This window comes from Berghia stephanieae, chromosome 15 (assembly GCF_034508935.2).
Source record: "Berghia stephanieae isolate SIO BIC M18660-M18661 chromosome 15, UCSD_Bste_1.3, whole genome shotgun sequence".
NCBI lineage: Eukaryota > Metazoa > Mollusca > Gastropoda > Nudibranchia > Aeolidiidae > Berghia > Berghia stephanieae.
This window is the reverse complement of record NC_088374.1, coordinates 16,219,973-16,239,972: the sequence shown is the minus strand read 5'-3', so window position 1 is coordinate 16,239,972 and position 20,000 is coordinate 16,219,973. Positions and strand designations below refer to the sequence as shown.

General features: G+C 37.0%; 2 protein-coding genes across 2 annotated transcripts in view; one reads left to right on the top strand and one right to left on the bottom strand.

The window, feature by feature from the left end:
• Positions 1-20,000, bottom strand: part of LOC144960786 (perlucin-like) — a 217,675-nt gene that overhangs the window by 136,619 nt on the left and 61,056 nt on the right. The gene's annotated exons all lie outside the window — the stretch shown is intronic.
• Positions 10,218-20,000, top strand: part of LOC144960781 (phosphoserine aminotransferase-like) — a 35,683-nt gene continuing 25,900 nt past the window's right edge. The window contains exons 1-2 of the mRNA XM_078894124.1: positions 10,218-10,435; positions 16,589-16,649. Coding sequence (XP_078750250.1) covers positions 10,370-10,435; positions 16,589-16,649 — 127 coding nt within the window. The 5' untranslated portion in view covers positions 10,218-10,369. The remainder of the gene's footprint in view (positions 10,436-16,588; positions 16,650-20,000) is intronic.

Below are 20,000 nucleotides of genomic sequence, written 5' to 3'. Positions count from 1 at the left end.
CAGTTTTTTCAAGTATCATTTACAGGAGTTATGGCCCTTGAAAGGTCATCGGGTGCAATTTTTCGTGAACTCATTTTTGTGAATAAAATGATTGTTTATCACCCTAAAATTGCTTCAAATGCAATAAATAGTGGAATTTTATTGTCATTTCTCATTTTTTGCCTCAGATCATAAAATATTTTACAAAGCTATATAGGGTTTTTAAATCTTTGATAGCCATTTTCTCTATAATATGAAAAAAATATATATTACAGTGTATTTGCTTCCTTTCAGTGATAAATAAACAAGAGGAATTTTGTACTAGCACAATTCAGGCATGATTAATGGGCATATAACACATATACATTTGTAACATTTGACCTTGCTGTAGCAAAGAAAGCTTACGATATTGTCTGGCAAAACCCACAGCTTTACAAAACAGTCATTATTCACCTGGGTGTCTTTCACACCATAATTTCATACCTTGGTGCCCTGGGAAAGCTCCAAAGTGGATCTGGTTTTGAAGAAATTGTGACTGAAGCAGGGCTATGTGCACATGGTTCTATGGATAGGGTTATGAGTGGAAAGAACTACAACAGGGCTATACGAGTGCATGTGTCTGTTTTGGAGGCTCTAGAGAGGCTTCTGCTTGCAAAATTTGAGCAGGACACGGATTCAAAACTCAGTAAAGACCTCATGTCTTACATAAAGGAATTCACCGAAGGAATTTCAAGCCATACAGCTAATAAAATTCTCCAGTCAATTGTGTATGCTGAGTTATTTTCCCAGTATGAAGCCTTCAAAGAGAGTGTCCGCTCAGGAAAGTACGGAAAAATTGCACAATACTGGATCCAATACATGGACAGAGTTTGGCTTCTCCTCCAGTTTCTGCGAGCTACAAAGACAAACAACTTTCTTCTTCATATATCTTGTTTAAAAGAACTGTGCCCACTGCTTTTTACCATGAATCACCACAATTATGCCAAGTATCTCAGTGTATATTTTGTGTCACTAGCCAACCTGATTCATTCCCACCCAGGGGCAGAACAAATGTTACAAGATAATGGATTTAGTGTCTCCAGATCAAGGACGCCTGCTGGAAGAATAGCAGTTGATATGACCATTGGACAAACAATAAACAAACATGCAAAGACAAAAAGAGGTATTGTTGGGTTCAGCAAGAGTCTTCCAAGCTATTACCGTTGGAGTGTTTGTTTTTGTTTTTGTTTTTAAGGGTTTTACCGCGCTTGCAACACATTAAGGTCATATCAGCGCCAGTAAAAAGGAAGAGAATAGGATAGTAAAAAGTTATAGAATTACAATTAAAGCACAAAAGAAAAGGTAAGACAAAGGGGAACGGGTTCAAATAGGGAACAGATGTAGATTCCAAGAGCACACCGTTAAAGTACTTAGTTTGAGATCACCTAAAAGTCTCATCCAGACACAAGCACAGGTCCCAACTAAGAGGAATACACTCAAATGTTTACCAATCATATAATATAATATGTAAACTAAACATAATACAATGCATAACAGAGAGATGATTTACAAGGAAAAAAATATCATCTCCCAAAACTATAACTATACATTCGACTGTTTCCCTCCCAGTCAAGAAACTCCGGCAAGGATCAGGACAAAACTAAGTAATCTCATTCCAAGACAATGACAGGAAACAATTGGAAAACAGGTATGGGGGGATAGAAGACACAGCATGTACCTCCCTGCCCACTATGGGAGCCGTTGGAGTGTAACAAGACACAATCGAGCAGAATATGTATCAGCAACCCAAAGAATGATCAGCAACAACAACTGTATAGATATAGACACCCACAAAGAATTGAGCCTTGCAGAAAAAAAAGACAAAGTGAAAAGCGAGTGCAAAAGATCCTCCAGGCATTTTCAGCATTTATCAATCCCTTTGAAGTTGAAGATGGTCTGGTCAGTCTAGCTTCAGGAATGAAAGTGCAAGAGGATGCTGCTGATGACCTGCTAGCCGTGGAAAAAACAGGAAAAAGATTGTTTGAAAGTTTTGTTGAAAACAGACTGAAGGAAAAGACTGTAGAATTTCACAAGCCATTAGAAAGGAACAAGACCAAGACATATGCATCATTGAGGAAAGTGGTAACAGTGAAAAAAAAGACATGAACGTGGTCAAAATCAAGGCACAGAGAAATTTATTTGGCCAGCTTCTTGTTTTGTCCCAAGAGCACAGTGTTGATCTTCAAAAAGTTCTTGTAAGGATATTGTTTTTATGTACTTACTGCATCTTGAATCAAGAATCCCTTTTGAGTATCAATTATTCTTCATGATATAACAATGGGATTTCGTTCAAAAGTCTTCGGTAATGATGCTTCACTTGGGTTGTGAACAAATTAGTCTTTTTTCATGATATATCTATTGTTTTTACCACATCTTCAACTTACTTTTAAATGTGACAACTGGACATCAATACCATGTTTAAAAAGAATGAAAATTATGATGAATTTGGCATCCCACAAAGTGGAGAAAAATTTAAGGGTTGCGTACACTTTTAGTTTTTCCTGTTACGTAGAAATATGAAGGTTGTTGTTGAGGCTTGGGCCATAGCTTTCTTCAGTGCTACATTTTTAATGAACATGCTGTTTTTGGCCATATTTAAAATAATTTTTGTGTATCTCATGTAGTTCCATATCTGAAGCAGACGTCGGAGGTCATCTTCCGCCAAGCTGATCTATCTCTTGCCAGTTCTATTAAAGCAGCGCCACCTTTCTCAGCTTCATCTGTCCAAGTTCTTATCCCTTTCAAATACGTTATTCTTTGTCTTCCTCTTATTCTTTTTCCATTCATCTTTCCAGTCAAGGCGAGTATTTCCAAACCAGGGTGGCGGATAATGTGTCCTAAAAATTCCATTTGGCGTTTGATGATTTTTGTTATCAGTGATCTTTTTCTGTTTGCCATTTCTAAAATTTCTTCATTTCTTTTCCTTTCCATCCATGACACCCTCATCATTCTTCTGTAAAACCACATTTCCACTGCCTCCAGTCTTTTAACCATGGTCTTGTTTATGGTCCAGCTCTCACAACCATATAGCAGCACAGACAGTACATAGCAATCCAGGACTTTAATTTTTGTTTTCATGCTAATATTCCTGTTTTTCATAATTGTATGCAGCTGGTTGAATGCATTCTTCGCCATACCTATTCTTTTCTTTATTTCAAATTTTTGTGTAAAACACTGAAATAGCCCATAAGTTTAGATATGACACTTCATGAGATTACTGACAAATTGTTTCAACTTTCTGTGAATCTATATAATATTTACAAATTGAAAGCTTGTGCACATAGTTTGATAGTATATTCAATTTCCTTCAGTTTGATACCCAATTTGCATATATTTGAAGTAATATTGTAGTCTCCAGAGCCTTTGAAATAAATGTTGTCTCTTTTTTGCAAGGGGACACAACTCACTTTTTTCAAAGAGCCATAACTCTCTTAAATGACACTTATTTTACGGTAACAGTGAAATTTGTATGGCCAATAAGCTCTATTATTTGAAAAACATAGTGGCATAAACTCCCAAAGGGGGGGGGGGGGGGGAGGGGGGGGTCCCAGTGGCCTAAGCACTAATAGTTGCACACATATGTAATGGCTGATGATCGTATAGTGGTTTTATTGATAGATAGTAATATTATCCGTTGCGTCATGTTGTAGATGTTAATAATGACGAAATGGTTCAAGGACCGAGGATGATAACTGAATGTACAACATCAAGACATTCAAATTAAAGTCCAGATTCCAAGTTTCATTTCTTACAGTTTTATTTGTTGTGATAAATTCCAAATCCAAATCAAATAGCATGGACATAATTCAATCAGTTTCATAAATTCCAAATCCGTAAAATCAATCCAAATGTAAAGTCATTTCGCCTAAGTAACCATTTTCAATATACGTGAAATATTTCTAAAATAAAGATTTTTAGTAAGATGTTAGAACTTAGAAAAGTGCAGCTCATCGTAAAGTAGAATCGAAGAATAACCTTAAATCTAGCAACACTATCTTTTTCCCCTATTGTAAATTATTTCAAGCCACACCTCTTACTAGTTTCGACAGTTCCCTGTCAGTCTACAATCCAACCCCTAAGAGTAAGATCAAATCATATTCAAACCTGAAACGTCAATTCCTACATATTGATGCTAAACCCCGCCTTTTATGATATAATAAACTAAACTAAATAATAGGAAACGTCAGTTTTACGTTCAGTGCGCCCAAATAATCTGTACGCCCAAATAATAAATTCCAACTATAATTTGATTTTATTATCCCCAAATACCAAGTAACACCGATCAAAGAAAGTAATTTTCTAGTACTCAATATTATGACCAATCCTATAACTTTGGAACGTAAAACTGACCTAGACTACTCAATATAATGACCAAGTTTAACTGATATACAAGCACTGTGAACTCATTAATCCCACTTGCAATAAGCTAACCCTCTTACAAGTAGTTCGAGTGAGTAACTTAGTAACTGGATACATTTGAAATCAGTCTGAATTTGTTGTATTAAATTGTAAAGACGTCTCTGTGCATTGTGAAATAAATTTGCTATGAGGATCATATTGTTATAAGATCCACACATTTCTATTAATGTTTAGTATATTTGTTCGAGCAATGTAAACTACTGAATTTTGTGGACAATAAACATGGAATACTATTAAAGATACAATTCCCGCCCCCCCCCCCCCCCCCCCCTTGACTCCCCAAAGATATTAAATTTCCATTTCACTCTCTTTTCATCCCTCTTCTCTCTCTCTCCCCTCTCTCTCTCTCTCTCCTCTCTCTCTCTCCTCTCTCTCTCTCTCTCTCTCTCTCTCTCTCTCTCTCTCTCTCTCGCTCTCTCTCTCTATCTATCTATCTATTTATCTATTTTCCATCCTCTCTCTCTCCTCTCTCTCTCTCTCTCCCTTCTCTCTCTCTCTCTCTCTCTCTCTCTCTTCCTCTCTCTCTCTCTCTCTCTCTCTCTCTCTCTCTCTCTCTCTCTCTCTCTCTCTCTCTCTCTTATTAACGACAAAATGTGTTGTTTTTTATTTTAAAAAAAGTACAAAACAACAGCTTCACAAAGTAAGAGATGAATTCACAGTATTCCAAAAAAAAATATTTTTAAATCTAGTGCTGACACAGAAGTTTCGGTAGACCACGCGAGAATGACTCTACCCAAAAAAAGACTCTAGAGTTAAATCGGCGTACGCGAGGCACGATCTAGAGCTAGTCTCGCGGCCGCGAGGCTAACTCTAGAGTGTGCCTGGCGTCCGCCAATTTAACCCTAGAGTCTTTTTGGCGATAGAGTCATTCTGGCGTGCTACACTGGGTCAAAATAACAGTTCAAGGGACACAATCCATAAAAACACACACTTCAAATTATACAGCAATAACGTTTACACAGTTGTCTCCCCTGATCTTGTCATTTTGATTATTTTAAAACTCGAATAGAATGCCAGCTGTTTATTTTTAAACTCCAAAACTCAAATTATCATTAAAGGCCCAATTATGTGGCAAAGACAATTTTTTTCTAAACAAATAAAAATAAAGACAAAATATGCGACAAAGACATGAGGAAGGCAAAATTATGCGGCCGCATATAAGCGGATGCAGTGGCATTTTCCTAGAGGGACAGACTGGACAACTTTATCTTTCTGGTTAGAAAGCAGAAGACGGCCTCGTACTGAGATGTCGGTAAACGTAATAGAGAATGAATTTCTTTGATGAAATCATAGTCGGGGAAAGGACGCGGAAACTCAGCGGGAAAAATATGTCTTTGACTGACATAACCACTCACAAGCAGGTAGACGGATTACGTCAGCGCGAGATGACCGCAATGACTCGTGGTTATCTGACAACTTACGACTACAAAATTAAAATAAATTGGGAGACATTCCGAAAGCTCCCACATCCCCAGTATTCTTTCAATTTGTATTTTCACCGTTGATCTTTTGGCAGGCGTTTATTTATTCAATTTGTCATCATATAGAAGCATTTTAAAAACTCTAGAACAAACCTTGATAGACCTGGCCGCTAACAGCGTTGTCTCTGTCCGAAAAAAATGTAATATCGCCTAACAGTAACAGGCGTCATGTCTTGTTCTACATGTTGCGTGTTGCTGTTGGTCATGGACCACTTGTAAAGCGCTTTGAGCACGTTTAGTGGATATTGCACTATATAACAGCTCAAATTCTGTTTGTTTTGGTTTTTTTGTGTGAAAGTTTAAAATTTCAAAATTTGACCATTGTTTTGATTCTCGGCCGCCATTTTGATTTGTGAAGTAGTATTGAAAGGTAGTGCAAAGCAATCCGAGAGTTTTTTTTTTCTATTAGGGTTAGTCATAAGTTTTAGCAAAGGTGCTTGGGTGTTTGTTTTTCTTAGGGTTAGTTAAAGGTACGAGGTTTTATTTTTTCTTGTGGTTAGTTGAGGGAATATGATTTGAGTTGTTTCCCTTTGTAGGAGCTTTCGGAAGGCCTCCCAATAAATTAGTAAAGACTTCTATTTGAACGGAGGGTTGGGTCGAAAAAATTGTTTACATAATATTGTGATATTTGGCGTGTCTGACGTACACTGAAAACAAAAATTCTCCCTGTTCAAATATAGAAAAATCAAAACAACCAACGTCCAAATATTTTAAACCTTAGCCTAAACTTGCTTAAGAGATTTTGGAAGGTATTGGGGGTTATCTTAGTTTATCTATATAGTGGAATACTTATATTGGAGGTGACTTTAAGAGTTGAATTCATGCGGATTCCACTGTATCAGTTTGCATAACGTTCCTTGTTGTTTTTTGTTTTGTTTTTTTAAATTATGGTCTTCGTACAACATTTTGTTGTTGATTTTTAAAATTCTGGTCTTCGTACAAAAGTTTGCTGTTGATTTTTAAAATTCTGGTCTTCGTACAAAAGTTTGTTGTTGATTTTTCAAATTCTGGTCTTCGTACAAAAATTTGTTGTTGATTTTTAAAATTCTGGTCTTCGTCCATCAATCGATTTTGCTAAGCATTATAATCAGCTACTAATCGTATGCCAGATAATTTTTTTAAACGGCAAAACTCAAAATTTTTTTTAACAGTGCGAAATATGCGACAAAGATTTTTTTTCTCTATTTTTTTTTCTTAATCAAAAAGACAAAATATGCGGCAAAGATATGATGAAGGCAAAATTATGCGGATGCGGTGGCATTTTCCTGGAGGGGCAGGCCAGTATGAAAATTATCTCAGAAACACAGATGGTCACATCGTAGCCATCGTAAAGTTATAGTTTGTCACTGACCAAAAAATGACGTCAAAATGCCAGTCTTTGGCCACAAAAGAAAACAAATCGTGAGTTGTATTCAATAGTTCAACCAATGGGATCACTTGTTTCCATGAGCACTACTAACAACTCACTAGGCGGTGCAAAAACCAAATAATGACGTCAAAATGCCAGTCTTTTTGGGTTTCAATGTCAGGCTATAACATAACGATGGCTACGGTCACATCCCGTACTATTAATACTTATTAATTAAAATCCATGCGATGCTGATGACGAGTTTTGAATACCGAAATTTTTATTTAAGTGTATCATAAGTTACAAGCACTTCAAATTAGTAAATCTACATCTTATGATATTAAAAAAAAAAAAAAAAAAAAAAAAAAAAAAAAAAAAAAAAAAAACAAGCTAAAAAAAAAACAAAACAAAGACCGAACAACAATAAAACAACTACATATTAACCGCAATAATATCAAATTTGGATTCGAAAAACAATTGATTTTGTAAATGAAAATAATTTAAATAATAAAGTGAAAGAGACTGTCATTGTTTTCCCGGCTATTCCGCCAAATATTATAAAATTATTAACATCCATAAATGCCCCCATTGGACACAGCATTTCCTGATCTGATACCAGTTAACCTCCACTGACATCTGACATATCGTTAACAGGGAAGGTTAATGTACCCTTAAGAATTCCGTGCCCTGATAACATTCTTTTGCTGTGATTCCGTATGAACTAACGCTGATTCCACGCAGTGCAGTAAACACGTGATGTGATTGGTCGGTAACAACGCGATCTTATTGGGACGGAAAGAAAGCATTTTTACATTTAAAAAAAAAAAAATTATTGGTTAACAATACGAGATGAAGATGGTCGGGTATCAAGCATCGGTTTCAACTGTCGGTTCTTGCTATAACAGTGACGTTAAAAAGGGGTTTTACTAAATACTAAAATGCATGTCGCTATTTGGAGTGTGTGTGTGGGGGGGGGGGGGGGGGGGGGGTTATTACTAATAACGTAGAGAAAAAATTCGGGACGACAGGTCAGTGTCACTATCCAGAGCTTGTCGCTATCCAGAGGTTGTCGCTATCCAGATGTTGTCGCTATCCAGAGGTTGTCGATATCCAGAGGTTGTCGCTATCCAGAGGTTGTCGCTATCCAGAGGTTGTCGCTATCCAGATGTTGTCGATATCCAGAGGTTGTCGCTATCCAGAGGTTGTCGCTATCCAGAGGTTGCACTGTATTTATTTTGTTTCTGTTTTGTTGCTTAAAAAAAAAAAAACAAACGTGGACAGTACTTGTGTGGGTACAGATCCCTCAACAGAGAGGGTACAGAAATCTATTCACTGCGGCGTCCCTCCCATAGTGGGCAGGGAGGTACTTACCCCAGATAAAGTAACATATGGTACTTACCGTGTCTTCTACCCCCCCCCCCACCCCTCCCCCAATATATATTTTCCAACATGCTTTCTATCTTTGTCTTGGAATGAGAACTTGCACTGACCTAAATTGTGTTGCAATCGCCGTAAAACCCTTAGAAACAAAAACCAACCCAAAAGGAGCATTTAGAATCACATGGACAACATAAATGTTCGATTTTTATTTCAGACATTTGTTTAAACTCTAGATAGATTTTGTTTGAAAAAGTTATAAGACTTTTAAACGAGACAAGGTTGTTTATTTTTCATTTACAATTTCCTGATATTCTTTTGCTGACATGTTGGCTTGAGGTTGATACGCTTCAACAGCCGTGACGTCACTTCCCCCGTAATGACGCAGAGTAACTTAGTAACTGGCTCTAAACTATCGAAACAATGGGTATAACTTATGAAATACTTTTCCGACGAGCATACAAGTGTATCCAGAGGATAAAAAAAACATTATAGATAGAATGCGCTTGGCCAAGGAGTTCACAACATTGCCATCCGGAAGTATAACGGACCAACACACAAACTCTGTGTAACCATGAACTTTTATAGTCTGGCTAATACAGTTTAGTGAGAACAACTCACAAACGCGGATGGCAAAAACAATAACAAAGGCCTGAGTGACGTCATCTGCATACTATCTATAAATCTGATCAAGTTTTGAATTTTTTTACATTCTGTTCACATGACATGTGAACCAGTTCTAGCCAGCACGATGAATAAAAAGTACCGAATTTCTTTGTTTAAAACCAAGCTGCTCGTTGCTAGGAGACGTGATATCAGACTATTGAATCTTATTTGAACCGCATTTGTTCGATTTAAGTTGTGCATTTTATGTAATTTAAAACCTACTCTGTGACCTTCCTACTGGGAACACCGCCTTCCCTGGGAACCCCAATTTTTATTTTATTAAACTGATTGTGACCTTTGGACTAAACCGTCGATCAGCACCATAGAGCATGTAAAAAAATGAACTTCGTTTGACCCGATTTGTTTCACAACACCGTGTGGTCGTCTGTTCTGTTATGGAATTTTTTCTGTTGATTCAAGCCCTTCTCACTAATGTGTGGCCTGTTCCGCATGAGAGAGTTCACCAGCTGATTTTTCATTGTTATGTATGGGGCCAATCAAATGCAAGCTAATTAGGTCATTTTCCATATTAGTTTATAATGCCCATATTTGTCGTGCATGGCTTTGAGATAAACATACCCCTAAAGGTCAGGGTTTACGCTTGATCTTTCCCGTCACGAACTAAAACGTTCTCAGTCAAGGACCGGCTGATGCAATCAAATAAATAATATTATTCAGATTGAATCGTTACAAATAATATTTCATGTTAAGATAGCGAATTCAATTTTTATTATTTCATCCTTTGTACTTTAGATGTGTAAATTTGACTAGTTCGGTTTTCTTTCCATTCATGCACTAAACTAGGGCATGCAAAGCTCACATGACTCTCCAGTACGCAGGCGCGTAAAGGTCAATCCTTACTGACCTAGTCGACAAACCAATGAGATTTTATTATCCAGATCTAAACACCGATCTCATTCGCATAAAACCTGATGCAACCTTTCGTCAAGCCTCTCCGACTTCAGCTGTGTGAGAAATCATCGAAACTGGGAAATAGAAAACAACAATCTGTCATTGATTGTTGATTCATTGTATTATTAAAAGAAATATTATAATTAAAATGGAAAACGGGAATTCAACTCACATCATCAATTTTTCCGCTGGGCCAGCGAAATTACCCGAGTCGGTAAGTGACCATTTATTGTTTACACATACAACCACAACACGCGTTCGTTATCACTTTGTTTACCTTGTACCTACTTGTATCGCTTTGTGTTTGTGTTCACCGTCGTGAATCCCAGCTATGGACAGACGCGAAAAATTTTTTTTATTCTCTATTGTCTTCTGGCACTGTTCTACTCACTTCATATCCTATGGACAGACGACAATGTAATGTTGAGAATTGGACATAATTTGTGTTCGTCGTCACTTAAATGTCATTTAATTTAAAGATTTTTTAGATGATTGTCGGGTCTTTTTCATCGTATTTTTTTGTTTGACGAATATTAAACTTTCGCTCCAGTTCATGACCTGATGATTGTGATATTGATATGCGCTTTGGCCTGAGGCTTAGGCTTAGGCTTACGTCAAACGCTGGAATTTATATAGATAGATCGAAGATGACGTCACTCAAGCCTTTGTTATCGTATTTTGCCATCCGCGTTTATGAGTGATTCTCACTAAACTGTATTAAAAAGACTATAAACGTTTAAGATTACACATAGGTTTGTGTGTTGGTTCGTTATACTTCCGGATGGCAATGTTTTGAGCCCCTTAGCCAAGCGCATACTATCTATAGCTGGGATGACATTGCGTCAGCTCGTTGTTATTGTTTTTAGATAGCAACGTTAATGATTAGTTCTCACTAAATTACACCAAACAGATTATAAACGTTTAAGGTCACACACAGTTTTGTGTTTTGGTTCGTTATACCTATTACAATCTGGTTGGCGGATGTTGTGAGTATTATGCATTGTATGGCACCGTTAGCAACCTACGTCATGATCGCAAATAGTAAAACAGGGCTCTCATTGTATAGATAGTATGCGCTTGGCTAAGAAGCTCATAACATTGCCATCCGGAAGTATAACGGACCAACACACAAAACCGTGTGTATCCATGAACGTTTATAGTCAGGTTAATACAGTTCAGTGTGCATTACTCATAAACGCGGATGGCAAAAAACAATAACAAAGACCTGAGTGACGTCATCTTCGAACTATCTATAAGGTCAAACCTCTGTAAAAACTGACACTACTACTACTACTTACTACTACTACTTGTACTGATGCTGTGCTGTTATGATCATTATTATTATTATTATTATTACTACTACTACTACTACTACTACTACTACTACTACTACTACTACTACTTGTACTGATGCTGTGCTGTTATGATCATTATTATTATTATTATTTCTACTACTACTACTACTACTACTACTACTACTACTACTACTACTACTACTACTACTACTACTACTATTACTACTACTTCTATTACTACCACTACTACTATTACGACTACTACTTGTACTGATGCTGTTCTGTTATGATCATTACTACTACTACTACTACTACTACTACTACTACTACTACTACTACTACTACTACTACTACTACTACTACTACTACTACTATTATTATTATTATTATTATTATTATTATTATTATTGTCATGATAATAAGGAAAATAAAATAGAATAATAATTATTTTAATAATGATAAAACATGGTAAAAGTAAGTCGATAAAACTGATAATGATAAGTTATTGAAAGAAAATAGAATAATAATGATAAGAAGAACAATAATTTATATAAACACATCAATTAAGAATCTTTTTAAAAAGGAAATATGAGAATAAAAGAGTTAGAAAATAGTTCTAGATAGAAAGAAAATAAAAATTAGACTAATACTGAAAAAGAAAATTGTCCCCGTCGGGATTTGAACCCAACTCCTTTCCAATCTAGAGGCAAACAGCTTAATCCGTATGCTACAGATCATCCATCTGACGTGTGAAGATATATATTATAAACATGTCTATTAAGAAGAAATTATGAATTAGGCCTGTTCAATTTTATTTAATTTTTTGTAAATGGCGCATTTCCAGAAACTGGCAATTAGATACAGATGTTTTCCCTTTTATTGTTGGCTTTTGTGACTCTATTTTGCGTTTCCTAACATGTCAGAGCGATATCTAGTGATATTATTATCATCAACAACGTCATCATCATCATCGATAGTAATACGAATATCATTAGCGAGTTAACGATTACATTTTCAATCTGCAACGAACGACGAGGAGGATAAAGGAGGTATAATATAGACAGTTCGAAGATGACGTCACTCAGGTCTTTGTTATTGTTTTTTGCCATCCGCGTTTATGAGTAATGCTCACTGAACTGTATTAACCTGACTATAAACGTTCATGGATACACACAGTTTTGTGTGTTGGTCCGTTATACTTCCGGATGGCAATGTTATGAGCTTCTCAGCCAAGCGCATACTATCTATATATATATATATATATATATATATATATATATGTGTGTGTGCTCAGAGTCTTAGGACAGATCTTCGTTTTCTTCCTCGTCGTTCCTCGATCGTTGTGGGTTGGAAACGTAATCGTTAACTTCCTATTCTGTACTATTGACTACTACGACAACTACTGCTATGTACTGCTAAATACCGCGTGAGTGCAAGATCCGTCGGAAAGCGCTTTGCGGTAGACAAGTGCCGTTTTGAGATTAGGCAGGCAGCAAGCTTTTGTTATTCTCCCGTTTAACTCACTCAACCCTATATCCGTAGTTTATCCGGAGTTACTTTAACCCCATGCCTGTTTATTACATTTTTCTGAGACAAATAGGAGTAGTATCAAAGCTTATAATATAAGCTACCATTAACATGTAACATGTAATATTATTTTTAGATGTTACATGTTAATGGTAGTTGAATAAAACTATGTATACACATGCTTATTATTAATACATTTTTTTCCCATTTTGAAAAATAGCAAAAATCTCTAGGATTGAGTGAGTTAACATGGGCCAAAGGAGCATAGATTTACTTTGACTCACGCCTCATGGCTCCTGGCGGAGCATAGGGCCTCAACAGCATAGACTGGGAAAGAATAAGGTTCATTGGACGTTGTGATTGTAATGTAAAACTGAACAAACAAAAAAACACCGCTTGGTTGGGTCAACTTGACATACACAACCTTGTGCCACTCCGTAATGATTGGGTAACAGTAACAGCGACACGAAGTCCTAGATGGCTAACAATTATTACTAAGGGGTAGTGGCACGGTGGAAGTGAGTTGTTGACCTAGGTCATACATTAAGGTCAGTTATGGATGTGTTGCAAACTGTAGAGTACTCCTTAGATAATTGGATTCAATAGTCTGATGTCAAGTCGCCCAGCAACGGCGGCCATCGTGGTTCTAAACAAAGAAAATCGGTACTTTTTATTCTTCATGCTGGCTATAACTTTTCATATGTCTTGTGATCAGAATGTGTAAAAGTCAAATCATGATCAGATTTATAATGTTGTTTTGTTATTTTTTCCTCTGGATACGCTTCTATGATCGTCGGAGAAATATTATTTCATAAGGGCGTCCGCCATTGTTCCGATAGTTTAGAGCCAGTTACTAGAGTCTATCCTACGTGTTTTATAATTTTCGCCACAAAGGGTTACTTTAAGTTCATACACAAAAGGTCAAAGTTTATTTACACGAGTAACTCGCGGGGACAACGAGCTACAGGAATTTTCCTCCGCATGAAGTCTCTAGGGTAGTGCGCTATTAATAGTAACAACTGGACAATTCTCCGAGTCAGCTGTTATGTTTGTCGTCACTAGTGCGGGGCGGTCCTTGGCAAGCTTAAGGACCACGGTCCTACGGTCCTTGGGAAATGAAGACCGCAAGGACCGGTCTCTAGACCGGTCCGTTCATTCTTGAACCGTTAAAGACCGCAACACGATGAAAACCGTGGCCTACAGGAGTAAAACACACGGAGTAGTCACACTCATTTCAAATTGTAACCTAATTAGAGAAGAGGGGTGATGCCTTCTTTATTTGCTCACCGTACTTCATTGTTACTTCGATAATTTAATAAAATTTGAAATTTATCCCCATTAACGGAGATAATGGCATCGCCCAAGGCGTTGATCGACTTGTTCGTGGCGTTGATACACACACGCAACTCCTACCCCCCCCCCCCCCCCCCCCCCCCACACACACACACATTAGAGGGCAGCGAGCATTGAAGAGTAAGAGAGAGACGTGAAGTTATAATAAGAGGGGGTGGATGAGGTGATAAGAGGGGTCGATGGTGACTTTTCGCCAGATCTAACAAACTCAGCTACCCATTCATTGCTGAGTAGACAGGGATTCAGAAAAAATCGACTGCACCCGGGATCGATCTCTGGCCTTTTGCGTATAAAGAGAGTGCTCTATCAACTGAGCTATCGGGGTCCCCAAATATTCTATTGGACCTTTTAAAAATACAGACGTTATAACTGTTTTTTTTGGACGGAAGAAACTAATGAAACTCATATTACTTGATTAGTTAAAACACCAAACGAAATTTTAATATTATTGTATTATTTTAAATGACAACAATGCGATAGAAAGGAGTGGCGACAAGAGATGGACAAAAGAAAACAAAAAATCAGACTTGCAACTTGCTAGGTTCGACACACACACACACACACACACACACACACATCTTTAGTAGTCACATACATTTCAAACAATAACCCATTAGAGAAGAGGGGTCATGCCTTCATCATAGATCATTGTCATTGCGATCATTATGGTGTAGTAAATTTTGAAGTTTACCCCGTATAATGGAATCGTCCAAGGCGTGCGCCTCCTGTTCCCCCCATCTCACACACGAAAGGGCGGTTTGCGGAGTGGAGGGAGGTGGTCGTCTGCCTCTATGGTCGTCTGTGTCGTTTAGTGTATGGCAAAGGGGGGTGGGTGCGATTAATTAAGTGGGATGGGTGGTGATTGGTGGAAGATAGGCAAAGGACCGAGGCAACGAATCGCTGGGGAAGTAGTATGGCGCGAGACCGTTGAAAGGTGATAAGAAGTGAGGACCGCCGGCGGTCTTCCTCTTTGGGACTGGACCACGGTTCACAGCTAAAAGACCGTGGGACCGGTCCTCGGTCCGGTCCTCAGCGCGGCACTAGTCGTCACTGCACGTCTACTGTCGTCTAGCAAGTTTCCCGGGTCAAGGCCAAGGTCGAATTGTACAGACAGTTACACCTTTCTTATCGAACTCTTTCGGCTAACACAACAGTATATGTGAATGCCGCAACGGACCCCGAAACATCTCGACTTGTTATCTCTATGTCATGGTGATAAGGTTTAGTTTACATAATTTGTACGCAACACTTTTAAGGCTGGCTAAGGGTTCCTGGTCACCAACGCTATCATATCGACCTCTTTATTAGTATTAGTCATGAGTGGAATAATTAACTTATTTATGGCCGAAACACATGCTTCTGTGGTCTCCATCCACGTCGTCAGTCGGCATATTATAAGTGAGTGACTCCATTTATAATTTATATATATATATTATATATATATATATATATATATATATATATATATATATATATATATAGAGAGAGAGAGAGAGAGAGAGAGAGAGAGAGAGAGAGAGAGAGAGAGAGAGAGAGAGAGATACTCCCAATAATAAATTATTAATTTAGACTAAATTCAATCTCGCTGTTACTCACTCAATCCAAGAGACTTTTGCTATTTTTTCAAAATTTAACCCCAAAAAATGTGTTAAATGAGCATGTACTACTTAGATAGTTTTATTCAACTATCATTTATTAACATAAAAAACTAAAAACACGAGCTTTGATACGACGCCAATAATGTCTCAGAAAAATGTCATAAATAGGCATGGGGTAAAATCAATGCTATCTATACACAGTCTCTAGATTGGGAACAAAACAGACAATGGATGTTTCGGGCACAAACCCTTCGTCAGCACATCAATACACAAATAAACGTGGAGAACATATTTATTTGGCCATTAATAACGTTGTCTCTGTCCGAAAAAAAATTATTATAATATCGCCTTAAGGCGTCGTGTCTTGTCTCATATGTTAAATGTTGCTGTTGGACAGGGACTCATTGTAAAGCGCTTAGAGCACATTTAGTGGATATTGCGCTATATAAAAGCTCAATTTATTTAAATGGGTGTGGATTGTTAAAGCTACATAATAACCCGCTTCCATATTCCAAAATAACTTCTTTGAAGATTAGTTAGAATATTTGAGTAAATCTATTACTGAACTGTAATTGACTTCATTCATATTTGCAGGTATTGGAACATGCCCAAAAAGAACTTTTGTGTCATAGTGGAACTGGGATCAGCGTCATGGGTAAGTGGATGTAGATAGCAGTTTTTGTCAATGAATCCTGACCATCTTTTGATTGCAGATGTTGACTGGAAGTGATGCGTCTCTCACTCTCACCATTGGGTTCTTGCTGCACTATTCTGTCGACATTATGCGCATTGATGATGGGCATAGTTTGGACGGATCGCAATGTATAAATCTCTCAGATTTATATATATATATATATATATATATATATATATATATTAATATATATATATATATATATATATATAAAAAATATAAATGGAGTCACTCACTTATTGGCCGAAACACATGTTTCTATGGTCTCCATCCATGTCGTCAGTCGGCATATTATTCTACGGACATAATATGCCGACTGACGACGTGGATGGAGACCATAGAAACATGTGTTTCGGCCAATAAGTGAGTGACTCCATTTATATTATATATATATATATATATATATATTATATATATATATATATATATAATATATATAATATATATATATATATATATATATATATATAAAGGAACAACACAAAACAAACAACTTTTCGATCCTTGGCCTTCGTTAGAAGACAAAAAACAAACAAAACCCAAAACAAAAACGCAAATATCTATGTAAAGTTACAAAATATCACTTTTTGTCAAATGTGGAAACGCAGTTATGAGCCCTTCATGAAATTTGAAGTGAGTTTTGTTCCCAGGCTAGATACTCACTCAGTGCACGCCCTGGTATGTGTTGGTGTGTCTATAGATAGTATGCAGATGACGTCACTCAGGCCTTTGTTATTGTTTTTGCCATCCGCCTTTGTGAGTAATGCTCACTGAACTGTATTAACCAGACTATAAACGTTCAAGGTTACACATAGTATTGTGTGTTGGTCCGTTATACTTCCGGATGGCAATGTTGTGAGCTTCTAAGCCAAGCGCATTCTATCTATTGATGGTAACTATCCACATGACGCCTATACTTAAACAATTAATGACAAACGTGCTCGCTCGTCGAATAGAGTATACTTATCATGAATGTCACATCTTTTTCTGTACCCGCATTCTATAAATAAATTAGGCATAGACGGTCTGGGTGGTATATGACATACCTGCCAACCCTTCCACTTTTGGCGGAATCATTCCTATTGTCACTCTTCCTTTTTGTACTATTCCGCCATTGTCTCTAAAATTCCGATTTACGAAAAAGTGATGATAATGGTAAGAAGAAAAAAAGAGCAAAGTGGAAAGGGAGGGGGGGGGGGGTGAAATTCCTATTTTTTGGTCTCATATTCCCATTTTCAGGCGTCCTGATTGCACTTTTGGAATGTGAAGGATTGGCAGGTCTGCTATGATGATATCTACCCTAAAATGTGACCCCTCGTATCAAAACGGTATTAAGTCGGGATGATTAAGCTGCTTAAGATGGAATTTGTATCCAGAAATATCATGCTTAAGTTGAGTTTATATGCTTTATAGCGGAGAAGGAATATCATATTTTACTGAGCTAAATACCAATGGTTCATATTTTTGACCAGTTTAACTATAATTTGACTCTTTAGCATCTGGTCCATCCCGACATAATACCGTTTTGAGACGAAGGGTCACAAATATGGTGGTTTTTTTTAACCTTCCTTTTGTATGATGTCTCTTCAATTATGTCATTTATGTACCATCTCGTTTGTCTATAATATAATGTTTATTGCAATAGCGTGCCTACCGAATTATCGAATGCTATAGATAATAATAATATGGGCTTGTTTGGGTATTATTATTGGGAATGGGGACTATCCAGAGTTTTGTTGATAATATTTTCATTACAACAACGAGGCCGTACCATATAGATAGTATGCAGATGACGTCACTCAGGCCTTTGTTATTGTTTTTGCCATCCGCGTTTGTGAGTTGTTCTCGCTAAACTGTATTAACCAGATTATAAACGTTCATGGTTACACAGAGTTTGTGTGTTGGTCCGTTATACTTCCGGATGGCAATGTTGTGAACTCCTTGGCCAAGCGCATTCTATCTATACTACGATTATCATACTTGTAATACATAGTCATACTTGTATGCAGTGGCGTGGCGTGATTACAGTTTAATGTGGTGCCAGAACCCAGAACCAGAAGAAAATGACATAAAACATACTGTGATTGTAAATACAATAGAAAGCGGAAAAATCTTAAGAAAAGACTTAGTCAAAGAAGTAAGAGGCGGTATATACCATTTATCAGGTTGTTTTTGTGTTGTGTTGTGTTTTATTAATGCTGTAATCCATTTCTGGATGCGGTGCCAGGCACCAAATAAACCAATGGACCCACGCCCCTGATTGTGTGTAATACAAAACGAATGTATTTTATTACAATGTTTGTTTCATGAGTTATATTAACTTATTCAATCCTAGAGATTTTTGCTACTTTTCGAAATTGGAGAAAAAAAAATGTATTTAAAAATGAGCATGTACATAGATAGTTTTATTCAACTGTCATTAACATGTAAAAAAAAAAAACACCCTAAAAACATTAGCTTTGATACTACATACGCCTATAATTTGTTTCATAAAAATGTGTTAAATAGGTATGGGGTAAAAGTAACCCCGGGTAAACAACGGATATAGTCGGTGTTAGGGTTGAGTGAGTTTTATTGATGCTTGTTTTAACGAGCAACGTGTTGCTTCACCATTTCGACAACAACATTGGGTAGCCGCTTTGAAAAAAAAACAAAGAGTTCCGTAATCATAAAATTCAACCCGCATCACAATTAGTATTACTCGTAGATCTACGTGGCCGTTTTAAACATTAAAATGTGAAATAAAATAAAAACGGGGGAAAAAAAGACTTTCTAAAAGTAGAATTTTTGGAACTGTGTTTGTGTGTGTTTGTTTTTGTGTGTGTGTGTGTGTGTTTGTGCGGCGATATGGTCTTGTGGTGTGACACTCGCTTTCGGATTGGAAGGTCCTGGGGTCAAGCCTCCAATCGGCGCTTAGTTGAAACATTGGAAAAGGCTCTTTACTCACATTCTCTCACCTTACTCAGGTGTAAAATGAGTACCTGGCCGTTAACATTCCGAAAAAAAAATGTAATATCGCTTAACAGGCGTCATGTCCCGTCCTAAAAATGTTAAATGTTGCTTTAAGCACGTTTAGTTATTACGCTAGACTATATTAAAGCTCATTTAAAAAAATATCCAATCGCAAAATGTAATTGTAATAAATATCAGCTTTTGAATATTTATTCAGTTTGGTTTTTCACATTCATTCGAAATCCGAATCTTATTCAACACCTATAGATGGTATGAAGATGACGTCACTCGGGTCTTTGCTTATTGTTTTTTTTTTTTGCCATCCACGTTTATGAGTAATTCTCACTTAACTGTATTAAA